Here is a 12565-nt window from a genome sequence, read left to right as displayed (position 1 = left end):
GGGTGGCATTTTGTTTGGTGTCATGCTTTTTGATAGCAGGTCATTATATCACTCCGAATGGTCTTGAACTGTGTGTCCATCCTCCTGCCTCAGCCGCCTGAGTGCTTCAATTACAGGTATTCACCATTTCATTCAGTTCTCATTAACCCTTTAAATTCTGAAATTCTGGGACTTAAGAACTTGAGTGGAGAATAGTTCAGCCTATAATAGCACCCCAAAAAGAGGACAGCACAGGAAGTAGGGGGACAGAATTATATTAGGAATTACTGTGGGCAGAATTATGCAGCTCAGTACACACACACATGCATGCTTACAAATACACTCCAAACCACTTTCATCTGACACTTAGGCCTTCCCCACCCACCGACAGCCTCACACACAGCTTGCCATCTGACCCTACCCCATGTTATAGAAGACATGTAACAGGAGACTGACCTGTTTTAAAGCTACAAACCTCGGTAGTTTTTTGACACTTAGGGTTTATCATATTTAAACTGTTACATGTTAAAGTTCCTATTTTATACAATGTGAGTTAAATGGATATAAAAATTAACTATTAATTCAAAATGCATAGTAATTAATTAGTGCAAAAGACCTTTAAAAATCACTGCCATTGAGTGAAACCATCTCTAGGAAGATGAGCCAAACTTATTCACATCCTCTTAGGCCTCACAGTTAAAGAAGCACCATCCAGACAGTCTTGGTGTTCTAGGAGGGGATGGGAGCCAAACATCCAAAAAACTTCTCTGGCCAGTCATGTAAGGACATATAGCAGCTGCTTCAAAATCCCAGGGCACTTAACTCACCACTCAGGACCAATTCTTGACTAAGCCCTGGAGGATGTATCTTTACATTGGCAGCTTTAACAAAATGTGTGTGTGTGAGCAAAAATAGGTCATTTTTCTGATACTGTAATAAATCCCTGACCAAAGACAATTTGGGGAGGAAAGAATTACTTCACCTTATACTTCCATGTCTACAGCCCATCACTGAGGGCAGTAAAGGCAGGAAAACAAGCAGAAACCATGGAAGAACGCTGTTTACTGGCCAACTACTCATTATTGATGTCAGGACCTTTCTTATACAGTCCAGGGCATCCTGCCTGATGTCATAAAACAGACATGCCCACAAGCCAATCTGATCACAGCAATTTCTCTATTGAGGTTCCCTCTTCTAGGTAGCGCTAGGTTGTGTCAAGTTGACAATAAGAACTAACCAGGACTATTTATTAGGTGGTTTTACTTAAGTGGATCCTCATGAAGAATGGGTGTTTATCTTGTGGGCCTCCTATCTCTTTAGAAATAGTACACTTCCTTCAACTCTTCTCCATTATGGGCTTTGCACCAGGTGTGTGTGTGTGTGTGTGTGTGTGTGTGTGTACATGTGTGTGGTGTGTATATGTGTGTCTTATATTTATTATATATATTTATATAGGTAGGTAGGGAGAGAGATCTCTACACTTTAGGAGATAAAGTTGGAAGGTAATAAATATTTTTAATTTTCTTTTTTTCCATTTTTCACTTGCTCACTATGCATGCATGCATGTGCACAGGGACAGAGGCCAGGATGCAGGAGCTGGCTCTCTTTTAGGAAAAACTAGGATTAATAAGTTGATGTTTCAAAGGGTTTACTAAACTTTCTTAGGAAACGCTAAGTTACACAGAACAGAATTTAGCTAAAGGAGCACTCGGTTCTCTTATCAGGGAGAGCAGGATTCTGCTCCTGGTTGACACCTGCCTGGGAAGAGCAGCCTGGGCTAGCTTGAGATAGCTATAATAATGTTACACTGTAAATCTCCCCACTTGTTCAAGCATCAAACCTTGGAACATGTTTAATTACTCACAATGTAGCTGGGGACTGTGAAGCTGCATACACCGCTGGGGATGGCTGTGCAAGCCTGGCCCCCTTCCGTGCATAGCCAGAACTACTCTTGCACCAATTAAACCTTTAGCACTCCTTGTGTCCTTGGTGTGGCTCCCCACTGGAAAGGCATAGGAATGCCGTAACACTCTCCAACAAGTGAGTCCTGAGAGTCACACTCAGGCCACCGGCTTTGTATGCCCAGCACCTTTTCTCGCCCCACCATCTCCCCTGCCCAAGAGAGTGCTAATTTTATAGAATGAAAAGTCGCTTCTCCTTGGAAGGGGTTCTTCTAATTAAGCTTACAAATATCTCCAAGTACTTTTCAGTTTATAAATCGAATTTGCTTCCAGAAAGAAAGGTAAGACAAGCGGTAGTCAGTGTTTAGAAGGAATAGGTTGATTGACACGTCAGCTTTCTGGAGTCTTGGGTTATCCTCACTCCATCCTCCATGAGCAGTGACTTTGTTTTCTTTCCTGAGTCTAGCCTGATCTTAGGGCTCTAGCCTGGAAGAGTGATTTTCTCCTCCTCCTGTCTTACGGTGTTCTAGACCATTGCCAAAACTCTCAAGATAGTGTGTGAAGTGCTGTCCGGCGACCATGATGGAGGACAGCCCCGGATCCCCTTCAGCACCTTCCAGTTTCTCTACACGTATATTGCCGAAGTGGATGGGGAGATCTCTTCATCCCACGTCAGCAGGATGCTCAACTACATTGAACAGGAAGTGTGAGTAAACTGTTGGCAAGGGAGAGCAAAAGTGTACTGGCGAGGACCTAGGGGTGAGGTCCCTGTCATTGGTAGCTTCGTCTAAAATTCTTAATTTTATAATGACGTAAAAGAATTCATATTCAGTAGAAACTAGAGTTCATTTTTTTGAACTTTGATATAATTTCCTGGGCTAGCAATATTGCAGTGCAGTAATCTCCCCTGATGCTGATAGATGCACCGCATCACAGCTAACAACCAGCTTTTTATATTGCTAGGGAAGCAATACTTTATAGTTTACTGTGTGGCTGATCTGGGAGGGCCCAGATAGGTTGGGGGTATTAAGTACATTGTGGACATTTTATTTCTTTAAAAAGAAAAGATTCTTTACATTTTAAGGTTTGTTTTAATGATGAAGAGGTGGTCATGTGCAGGTGACATGCGCCTTTGGAGGTCAAAGATGCCAGATATCCTGAAGCCAGAGTTATAGGTGGTTATGAGCCAACCAGCATGGGTGCTAGAAACTCAGCTCGGGTCCTCTGCAAAAGCAATGTGCACTCTTAACATCCGGGCCATCTCTGCAGCCCCTCAATGTGGTCTTTTCCACTTACAACAGGGATTCAAAGACTTGCTCCGCATTGTAAGTCAGGGAACATGTGCATACTTTTCTGTTCTGAGGAACACGAAATACTGATTCAGAAAAGGAATAGTCTAGGAGAGTAACCCATGGAGGGTTTCAGAGGTTAATTGAAACAGCCCCCAACTGGAGCATATTAGAAGCACAGAATCCAAGGCCCAGGAACTTGTGTCTTAATAAACCTGCCAGGTGCCTTTGCATGAGCTTAAGTTGGCCAATGGAGGAGAAAGAAGGCACAGGAAAACAGAGAAACCGAAGAGAAAGAGGAGAAGGGGAGGGAGGCAGAAGATTAGGCAATCAAGACTAAAGAGAAGGGGCCAGCAAGGTGACTCTGCTAGTAAAGGTGCTTGCTGGTCAAGACCTGAGTGTGATCCTGGAGCCCGTGTGTCCTGATGGCTTTCCTATTGCTGTGAAGAGACACTACAATCAAGGCAGCTTACAGAAGACAGAGTCTATTAGAGTCTTGCTTACAATTCCAGAGGGTTAGAGCCATGGCCATTATGGTGGGAGAGCACACCACAGGCGTATTGCTGGAGCTGGTGCTAAGGGCTTACATTTGATCCACAAATGTAAGACAGAGAGAGCTAGACACTGGGAATGGCTTGATGCTTCTGAAGCCGCAAAGGCCGCCCTTGTTGATGATACACTTCTCCCAACAAGGCCATACCTTCTAAATCATCCTAAACAATTCTACCAACTGAGGACCAGACACTCAAATGTCTGAACATAGGGGTGCCATTCTCATTCATACCACCATACCCGTGAGGATAGATAGAAGCAACTCCACAGAATTGTCCTCTGGCCTCCACACATACATTGTGAACATACAATAACATTTTTAATTAAAAAGAATAAGAGCCTTGGGGGCAGCAGCAGTGAAATTAATTTGGGTGATATATACATATATAAATATATAATATACTTTTTCAATTGCTCGCCAAATCTAATTCCAGATATCTATTTTTTTCCCAAACAGAATTGGTCCTGATGGCTTAATCAAGGTGAATGACTTTACTCAAAACCCTAGGGTTCGGCTGGAATAAAAGCACAATTCTGACAGTTTTAATGGAAGATACAGAGATGTACTTCAGAATAAGTGAGCTCCAGACACCACCCAAAGTCAATTTTCTTTTACAACTGGCACAACTAATAAACAATTAGCCAGGAATGTGTGGAATTCAGGTGTAAGGTTGCTGGGACAAGACACTCGCACATTGTGTAAAGGTGGCTCACAAAACTTGGCTACAAAACTCATCTCAAGTCACAGCCAGACTGAATTTTGAAAGGCAGAAGGCCGACTGCTGTGATTGTGATGCTTTGTGATTGCTGGGTGTCATTTACATAAGGATCCTGGTCTTCAACTTTTGCTCATCTGCTGCTCCATTTGCTCATCCTGCATCTATTCATTTAGTTACCAATTTTTATTGAGGTATAAGGTTGCAAGGTAAAAGTTAAAGTACTCAGTTGAACATGAATTTCAGATGAATAACAAAAAATTTGTGTAGCACAAGTTCTAATAGGTCTTAGCAATGAAAGCCCAGAGTCAGATACTGGGGGATATGCTGAGATCAGAGAGACAAAGGAGCAAAACCACAGCCACTTTATCTACTCAACTTCACCGCTGAAAAAGAGACTGAGCTCCTCTCTCCCGCTGCCTTATCACTTCCTCTCTCCTCCCAGCCATATCACTTCCTCTCTTCTAGCCTTATCGATCGTTTTTTTCTCTGTCTGTACAGACATCCAGAGCTCTCTGGTTAGCTAGTGGCTAAGCTCCACCCTCTAATCTTCAGGAAAGATTTATTTGTACAAACAAAATATCATCTTTCCCCTTTTATTGTCTAAAAATTTTTAAAAAATGTTATAACTAATGTAAGAAACTATATACAATAAATATAACTACAATATATACAGGCAATAAATACACCAACAATGTCTAGTCCATTAACAATAGACAAATTCAGAGAAAATATTTCATATCTATCCTATCTTGGTGAATCCAAAAGGTTGTACCTAATTCACTTTCTATTCTAACTTGCATTACCAAAAAGACTATCTTTTTTTTTTTTTTTTTTTTTCGGTTTTTCGAGACAGGCTTTCTCTGTGGTTTTGGAGCCTATCCAGGCTGGTCTCAAACTCACAGAGATCCGCCTGCCTCTGCCTCCCGAGTGCTGGGATTAAAGGCGTGCGCCACCACCACCCGGCAAAAAAAAAAAAAAAAAAAAAAAAAAAAAGACTATCTTTTTATGTTTCTCAACCTTATATATTTTACATTTCTTTAGTGAATTTCTTTTCTGAATCTAGTAACAAGGAAAACTAAAACTATAGCTATAAAATCCTCAATCCAATCAAAGACCCAAAGAAAACAATAGTACCTGAATAAGCAGGAAGTACAAGCCAGCAACTTAAAAAAAAATGTGAGAAATGACAAAAACAGCTGGCTGCCTGGAGTCACCCACAGTTCCTCTGCAACGTTGGGGCATCCATCTTTTTTAAAAAAAAGTGTTAGGCTGGGCGGTGGTGGGGCATGCCTTTAATCCCAGCACTCAGGAGGCCAAGGCAGGCGGTTCTCTCTGAGTTCGAGGTCAGCCTGGTCTACAAGAGCTAGTTCCAGGACAGGCACCAAAGCTACAGAGAAATCCTATCTTGAAAATAATAAAACACGCAACAAAAAAAAATTATTGGAGTGTGTGTGTGTGTGTTCGTGCGTGTGTGTGTGTGCGTGCGTGCGTGCGTGTGTGTGTGTGTGTGTGTGTGCACCTGTCTGTCCTAAGGTTTGCAAATGTGGAAAGTTAGGGGGACAACCTGTGTGTCAGTTCAGGATTCTACTCCATTTTGTTAACAGTCCAGGGGTCTTGATCAGTTTGTTTTCTCTGCCAGCTAAAGACAGGAAAAATCTTAAATGCAGTGGGTAGCAGCTGAGAAATCTCAAACACTGCAAGCAGAAGCTCACAGAACTGGCAGTTGAAGAAACATACATACAGCAGGCTCAGAGAAAGACCCTCTGCTAATGGATGGCAGCCTAGGAAACCCGAAGCCCAGCCTCTCCCTATGGGCTGCTGTTTGTTTGCTTGGTTATTTTTCAAGTCTTTGAAGGGTCTTCTATCCCAAGCCTAGAGTTGGTCTGCTGGAAGGAAAGTAGGATGGTTGATTGGTTGACAGCTGGTATGTAGACATGTCCTGATCCCACTTTGAACTTGACACGTAAGTCCATCAGCAAGGATCTACTGGCAGGAGAAAAGCCCACAATGCCTTTGTTTTAAGATGCCAGGCTCTTGTCCCAGTTGCAAGGGTGAGGAAAAAGGCCATCCACTTTGGAGCTTCACTGTCTTTAGTAGTCATGGTCCCTCTCCTTGCTTGCCGCTCAGGGAGCCCATCTAATCTCTGGTGCCCCAGTTTGAAATGGGGGTCTCTTATTTGCTGCTTCTATATGCCAGGCTACCTGGCCCACAAGATTTCCCTGGCTTCTCCTATCTCCTGCTGGGGTCTCTGTAGAAACACTAGGACCACAAATGTCTGCAGCCACATCTAGCTTTACGTGCATTCTGGATATTCATACCCTTGTGTGGCAGATGGTCTACCCACTAAGTCACCTCCCTAACCCCACATTGCTGCTCAGTTTCAGAGATAACATTGGCTGTCTATCATTTCCCCCCCATTCTCCGTGTTATTGATTTTGCTAAGCCTACAGTACTCACCAGAATCATGTCCTCCAGCAAATCTGCTGAATCTGTCACGGTCAGCATTCACCCCAAGGATGGGAAACAGTGTTGGCCTCCAGCGCTATGCTGTATGTGTTAGTCACTTTGCTGATGCTGTCATAAAACATCAATCAAAAGCAACTTAAGGAAGCTGGTCTCAACTGAGGTGCACCCCTCCCCCAACAACCTCCCTAAACAGCACCACCAACTAGGGACCAACTGTTCAAATGTCTATACCTATGGGGCCAGTTCTTGTTCAAACTCTCCTACCATATCAACTAAATGTCATGTTAATGATTGGTATGGGTCGACTATGAAGTGCTAATCACAGGCTCATATAACTGGGGAATCGGTTACCAGGTGACAGGCTTTTGGGAAGTGATGAGGGGTGGGTTTGGGGGTCTCTTACCTCATCAGTTAAATACCCCCTTGATGGCTTCATTGCATAGCATCATTGGGAGCTTGTAAGAAGTGGGAGATGGGGCACAGATAGGAGAAAGAGGCCACGGAGGCTGTGCCTGGTGGACACACCTTGCCGTGGCCTCCTCTCGTCTGCTGCTTGCATTCTCAGCTGCTTCCTGGTTTCTGTGATGGAGCCGCTGTGCTCTGCCACGCCCTCTCCGCCATGACCAACAGAAACTGCAAGCCAAGGCTCATCTTTCCTCCTCCAAGTTGTTTTTTTCAAGTATCTGGTCACAGTGAAATAAAAAATTGAATACAATAATCGTAACCAATATTTATTCTTCATTTACCATGTACAAAGAAACTATAGGAAACATGTTTAAGCATATTCTCGGATTTTTTCTTTGAATCAAAAACTGTATAAAAGCTGTGCCATTATCTCATTTTATAGATGGGAAAATTGTCTTAGAACAAGTAGGGTTTTCAATGTGTTTGAAAAGCAATTTGAATCTGTGTGAGTCTTAACCTGTGTTGTTTTGCTTACATGCCCTGGGCCTGACTACATACAGTACCTGCCTGGAAAGGATTCTGAGATACCCCTGTATTTAAATCAGAGTAAGTTATAAAGGAGACAATCCTAGGAAGCATGAGGAGGGGATAGAGTGAGAAATTGTGAAAAGAAGTCAGTCATAAGGGTGAGTTATCTCGCCTGTTAGCCGTGAATCCCAGTTCTGCCGAGGACCTCTGGCAGACAGTGTAGAACATACGCAGTTGTCCCAGCCTGGAGCACGATAAAAGCTCTTCCCCTACCATTGTTGAGGGCCGCATCCTCACCAAACCCCTATCCATAATTGTCTAAAGGCTTAACTTTCTCAGGTTGTTTGTCCAGGCTTGCTCCATTTGTGGCAGAAACTGCGCTCAGGCAGGAAGTCACAGGTATACACAATGGGCAGCCATCAGGATCCACAGCAGGCTTTACAGAGACTTAAATGAAGTTTTAATATTTAATTGTTGTTATTGCTCCTCCATGGGCCTGACGCAAGTACCTGGAGGCTGTAGGGCAAGGTATGACTGATGAGGAGATGTATCAGAATTCACACATGACCCAAAAGGCTGGCAGTACCCCGCCCGGGCGCCCACACTGCTTAGGTTGATCCCTGCTGCCAATACCTGTGTCAGACTTTTACCTCGGGCCTCTCTTTCACACTCAGCAGTTTCGGAATCCTAGCATGACCCTGGCTAAGCTGTCAAACAGCACTCCTCAGAGCAGATGGTATGTGTTTCTTTCTTAAAAAGAAAAAAAAAATACATTCAGGAAGTAATAAACTCAGGATTTTATAAAGAAAAAAGAAGTGGGTTCTTTTTCCCCTAAATTAAGCTATTTTGATTAAAGTGAAAGCTGCATCTAAAGATATACTTAAAACTTCAGTGGAAAATGCAAAACCATGGTTTAATTTCATTTCACTGTACTTCATGCCCTGCCAACTCTTTGATGCTGTTCAATCGGGGGTTCTCCCCCTACCATCCCTATTTAGCTAACAACTTTCAGGGTCACCTTGCTAAACAAGCAGAGCTGGACTCTTGACTCTGGATGGCTGATTTTGAAATAGGTTAGAATAATCTTAACTGGAAATTCTTGGAGCGGTTCCCGAATACCTCTGATGATATTCCAGGCAAACGTGTTGCAGAAATGTACACATTAGCATTTTTTCCCCAAGGGGGAAAAACTTACAAAGTTTTTAGTGAATCTCGAAGTTGTAAAGGTCAAAACCCTTTTGATTGGAAATAGTTCCAGAAAGCCCCAAATGCCTTGAGGAAAGGCAACAAAATAGTCCTCAAATCTTTTCAAGCCCAACAGAGCTCACTACGCACCCAGAATGTGACACTATCCACAGTCTCTTGGGTTCTGTATTTGGTTTGAAACCTGTGTTTTTAAATTCAGACCTTCACATGCATGCAACTTGGGTTTTCTTTGGAACACGGTCAAACATGAACAGACTTAGGCCCTTCAGAAATGAGTCACCTGGAAAGTCATTGGTCCAGTGTGCTGAGTCACCTGGAAAGTCATTGGTTCAGTGTGCTGAGTCTCTGGAAAGTCATTGGTCCAGTGTACTGAGTCATCTGGAAAGTCATTGGTCCAGTGTGCTGAGTCACCTGGAAAGTCATTGGTCCAGTGTGCTGAGTCATCTGGGAAGTCATTGGTCCAGTGTGCTGAGTCATCTGGGAAGTCATTGGTCCAGTGTGCTGAGTCATCTGGGAAGTCATTGGTCCAGTGTACTGAGTCACCTGGAAATTCATTGGTCCAGGGTACTGAGTCACCTGCAAAGTCATTGGTCCAGTGTGCCGAATTATAAAAAGACTGGATAGAGAAAGTAGAGCCATGTACTCGAATAAGAAGAGGAACTAAAACTTCCATGTCAGGCCCACAGGATTAGCACTGGGTGGTCCTGAATCTTGGACATTTAAGTTGCTGGCAACTCTGGTTTACCAGAGCAGTCCCCCAAATAATTGACTAATCTATTTACTTGAATGATTTTTAAATTCCTGCCACATGCAAGGCATTGTGCTAAGACAACAGAGATTTTCACTGAATACGGCAAAGTGTTTGCATTCACAGACACTAAATTCTACGTGAGACCACAGACATAGAACTAGCCATAAGATTATTGTGATGAGAACTGCTGTTAGTTCATCTTAGCCTGGAGCACACAATCTCGTATTTGGGAGCAGGGCAGAGATGGAAGGAAAGCTTTCCTTGAGCTAACGTGAGAGCAAACACAGAAACTTCCATATGAAAGAGATGTGTTTCAGCCCACACCTTCTTCACCAAGTTCCAGATTCAAATACCTACCAATCGCTGACTCAGTCCTCTGGAGTGACTCCAAGGCTCTCCATAATTCAACATGCCCCCAGACACATCCTATTTGGCATTTTCCCACAACAAAATGGGGGCGAGTGAGTTCATAAGCATCCCTCCTCATTGTTGATTGTCCCTGCATAAAAGCATGAAAAACAAGGGCAAGGAAAATACCTACCCTTTGCTTTCCCAAATATCTCCCCAAATCCTCTCCATCTGACCTCCCATGTGCTTTCAAGTGTGTCCTTTTTATCCCTCCTCAGCAGTTAGACCTCCTCCCCGTCCTTCTCAATGCCATCATATTGAACATAGACTTTCCAATCAGACTGCTTCAGATAGGAACAGAAGACAGCCCAGTCTTTACAGAGTCATGGACAAGGGAACCATAAAGGAATATTGAGGAACTCAGGAACTGGCAAATCATGAACATCCTTAAGACTGAAGAGATGAGGGGAGACAGTATTTATTGAAGGCTAGAGAGACCTGGAGCCCATGAGCCCAGAAGGATCTATATTTGTAGAGGTCCAGTGCACCAGCCGGGTGGTACTGAATGGAGAAACACCTCAATCTCACCCTTTCTCTCCTGTCTTTGGCTGGCTATTCCTGTGGACTAAACAAGACCTGAAACTGGAGAACAAGTCTGAGTGATGTTGTTCTTCAGGTCAGTCCCTGAGACAGGGAAGGGCGGAAACTGGAGGTGGGAAAGAGCTCACACACGTGTTTGCCTTTCTCCTGAAATAGTGCATCCATCACAAAGAGCAAGGCAGGAGACCGTTTAAGCTTTGAAGGACATGGGGTCTCTTATAGTACTCAGCTCATTTGCTGTGGCAGGAAAGCCGATCCTGACTGTGCCAGCATTGGATGATGCCCACCAACATTGAGGGTGGGTCTTTCCTGCCCGCTCCACTAAGGACACACACACAGTTCCTCCGGGAACCATAATCAGAGGCTGCTTGTTCGTTTCCTGGGTGCCCAGACCCGAATAATCACACAAAAATTATATTAATGACAACACTGTTTGTGCATATTCCTATAGTTTAGGCATATTCCTAGCTAGCTTTTACATCTTAAATCAGTCCATTTCTATAAATCTGTGTATCACCACAAGGCTGAGTAAGGTCCCAGCGGTGCCCTTCTCCTTCGGCAGCTACATGGTGTTTCTCTGACTCTGCCTTCTTTCTCCCAGAATTTCTATTAATCTGTGTATTACCATATGGCTGTGACCTATCAGTAAGGTTCCAGCGGCATCTTTCTCCTTTGGCAGCTGAACAAGACCAAACCAATCAAAATTCCACTGTGGATAAAGGATGGGCTCACAAAGGTCCCACCTCTAGCTCGGGAGCAACTGAGAGCTGATGGCTGCTGGAGGAGGGGGACTCTTCTTTGGGGCTGTGGCCACTTGAGGGTGCCTCTGCTTCTGGGTGTATGGAGACAGTACTAATGGACTCAGGGGGATATTTATACATCAATATCTATATCAATACATGACGGGAAGTTGGGATGTGTTTGGAGGGAGTCCTGGGAGAGCTGGAATGTGAAGTGGCAGATAGATATGACCAAAATATACTGTACGCATCTACGAAATTCGTAAGGAATAAAAAATTTAAAATCAAAACATGAAACCTGAAACAAAAAGAATATTGCTCTCCCCTCTTCAAATTCACTTTGACATCTTTCCCTACTGCTTCATTTATAATATCAAATAACAAACCAAAAATAGAAAAAGCAAAAGGAAAGAATAATGGAACCGCACACAGCCATTCTGTAATTGTGTGTGAATAGAGACACGCTAATGTGCTACTAAGAGAAACATGTTAATACCTATCCAAGGTGTATTTATAGATAAATATTCAAGTAGAAAAAGTCTGGAAAAAATGTGCCAAGGAGTGGTATGAATTATAGGTGACTTCTCTTTTCTTTCCTTTTTTCCCTCTTCTTACATATATTTAAAAAGTAAGTATGTACAAATTAAGAAAACAATGTTTTAAAAAATCAAATTGAGAAAAACATCTGTGGGGCTGGAGAGATGCGATAGTGATAAAGCACACTTCCTGCTCTTTCAGAAGACCTGAGTTCAGTTGCCGCCACAGACAACAGGAGGCTCACAACCACCTGTAACTCCAGCTCCAGGGATCCTGAGGGGGTCCCTGCAGGTGTCATATGGGGAGGCAAACCAGGTCAAGAGATGAGAACTAAAACCTGGTGCAGATTGACTTCACCAACCTGGACCAGATTTTGGGGAGTCTAATGCCAGGCAGTTCATTGTTAGCATACCTAAAACACAGTACAATTTCGGAAAAAGTCTCCAGGCAACAGTCAGCCCAATTCCAGGTACACAATGAAGCTTAAGGCGTGACTACACAGAAACTCCTTTACAAAGTACATGTGACCACAAGGGTGGGTTCT

General features: G+C 43.4%; 1 protein-coding gene across 1 annotated transcript in view; it reads left to right on the top strand.

Moving 5' to 3' along the window:
• The window catches only part of Ropn1 (rhophilin associated tail protein 1), a 29949-nt gene extending 25704 nt beyond the window's left edge, over positions 1 to 4245 (top strand). Inside the window, exons 5-6 of the mRNA XM_057765979.1 lie at positions 2411 to 2586; positions 4179 to 4245. Of these exons, the coding sequence (XP_057621962.1) occupies positions 2411 to 2586; positions 4179 to 4245 (243 nt within the window). The remainder of the gene's footprint in view (positions 1 to 2410; positions 2587 to 4178) is intronic.
• The last annotated feature ends 8320 nt before the right edge of the window (positions 4246 to 12565 follow it).

The sequence above is a fragment of the Chionomys nivalis genome, chromosome 3, assembly GCF_950005125.1.
Source record: "Chionomys nivalis chromosome 3, mChiNiv1.1, whole genome shotgun sequence".
NCBI classification, from domain to species: Eukaryota; Metazoa; Chordata; class Mammalia; order Rodentia; family Cricetidae; genus Chionomys; species Chionomys nivalis.
Note: the sequence above shows the minus strand (reverse complement) of the source record. Positions and strands in the feature narration are given on the sequence as shown.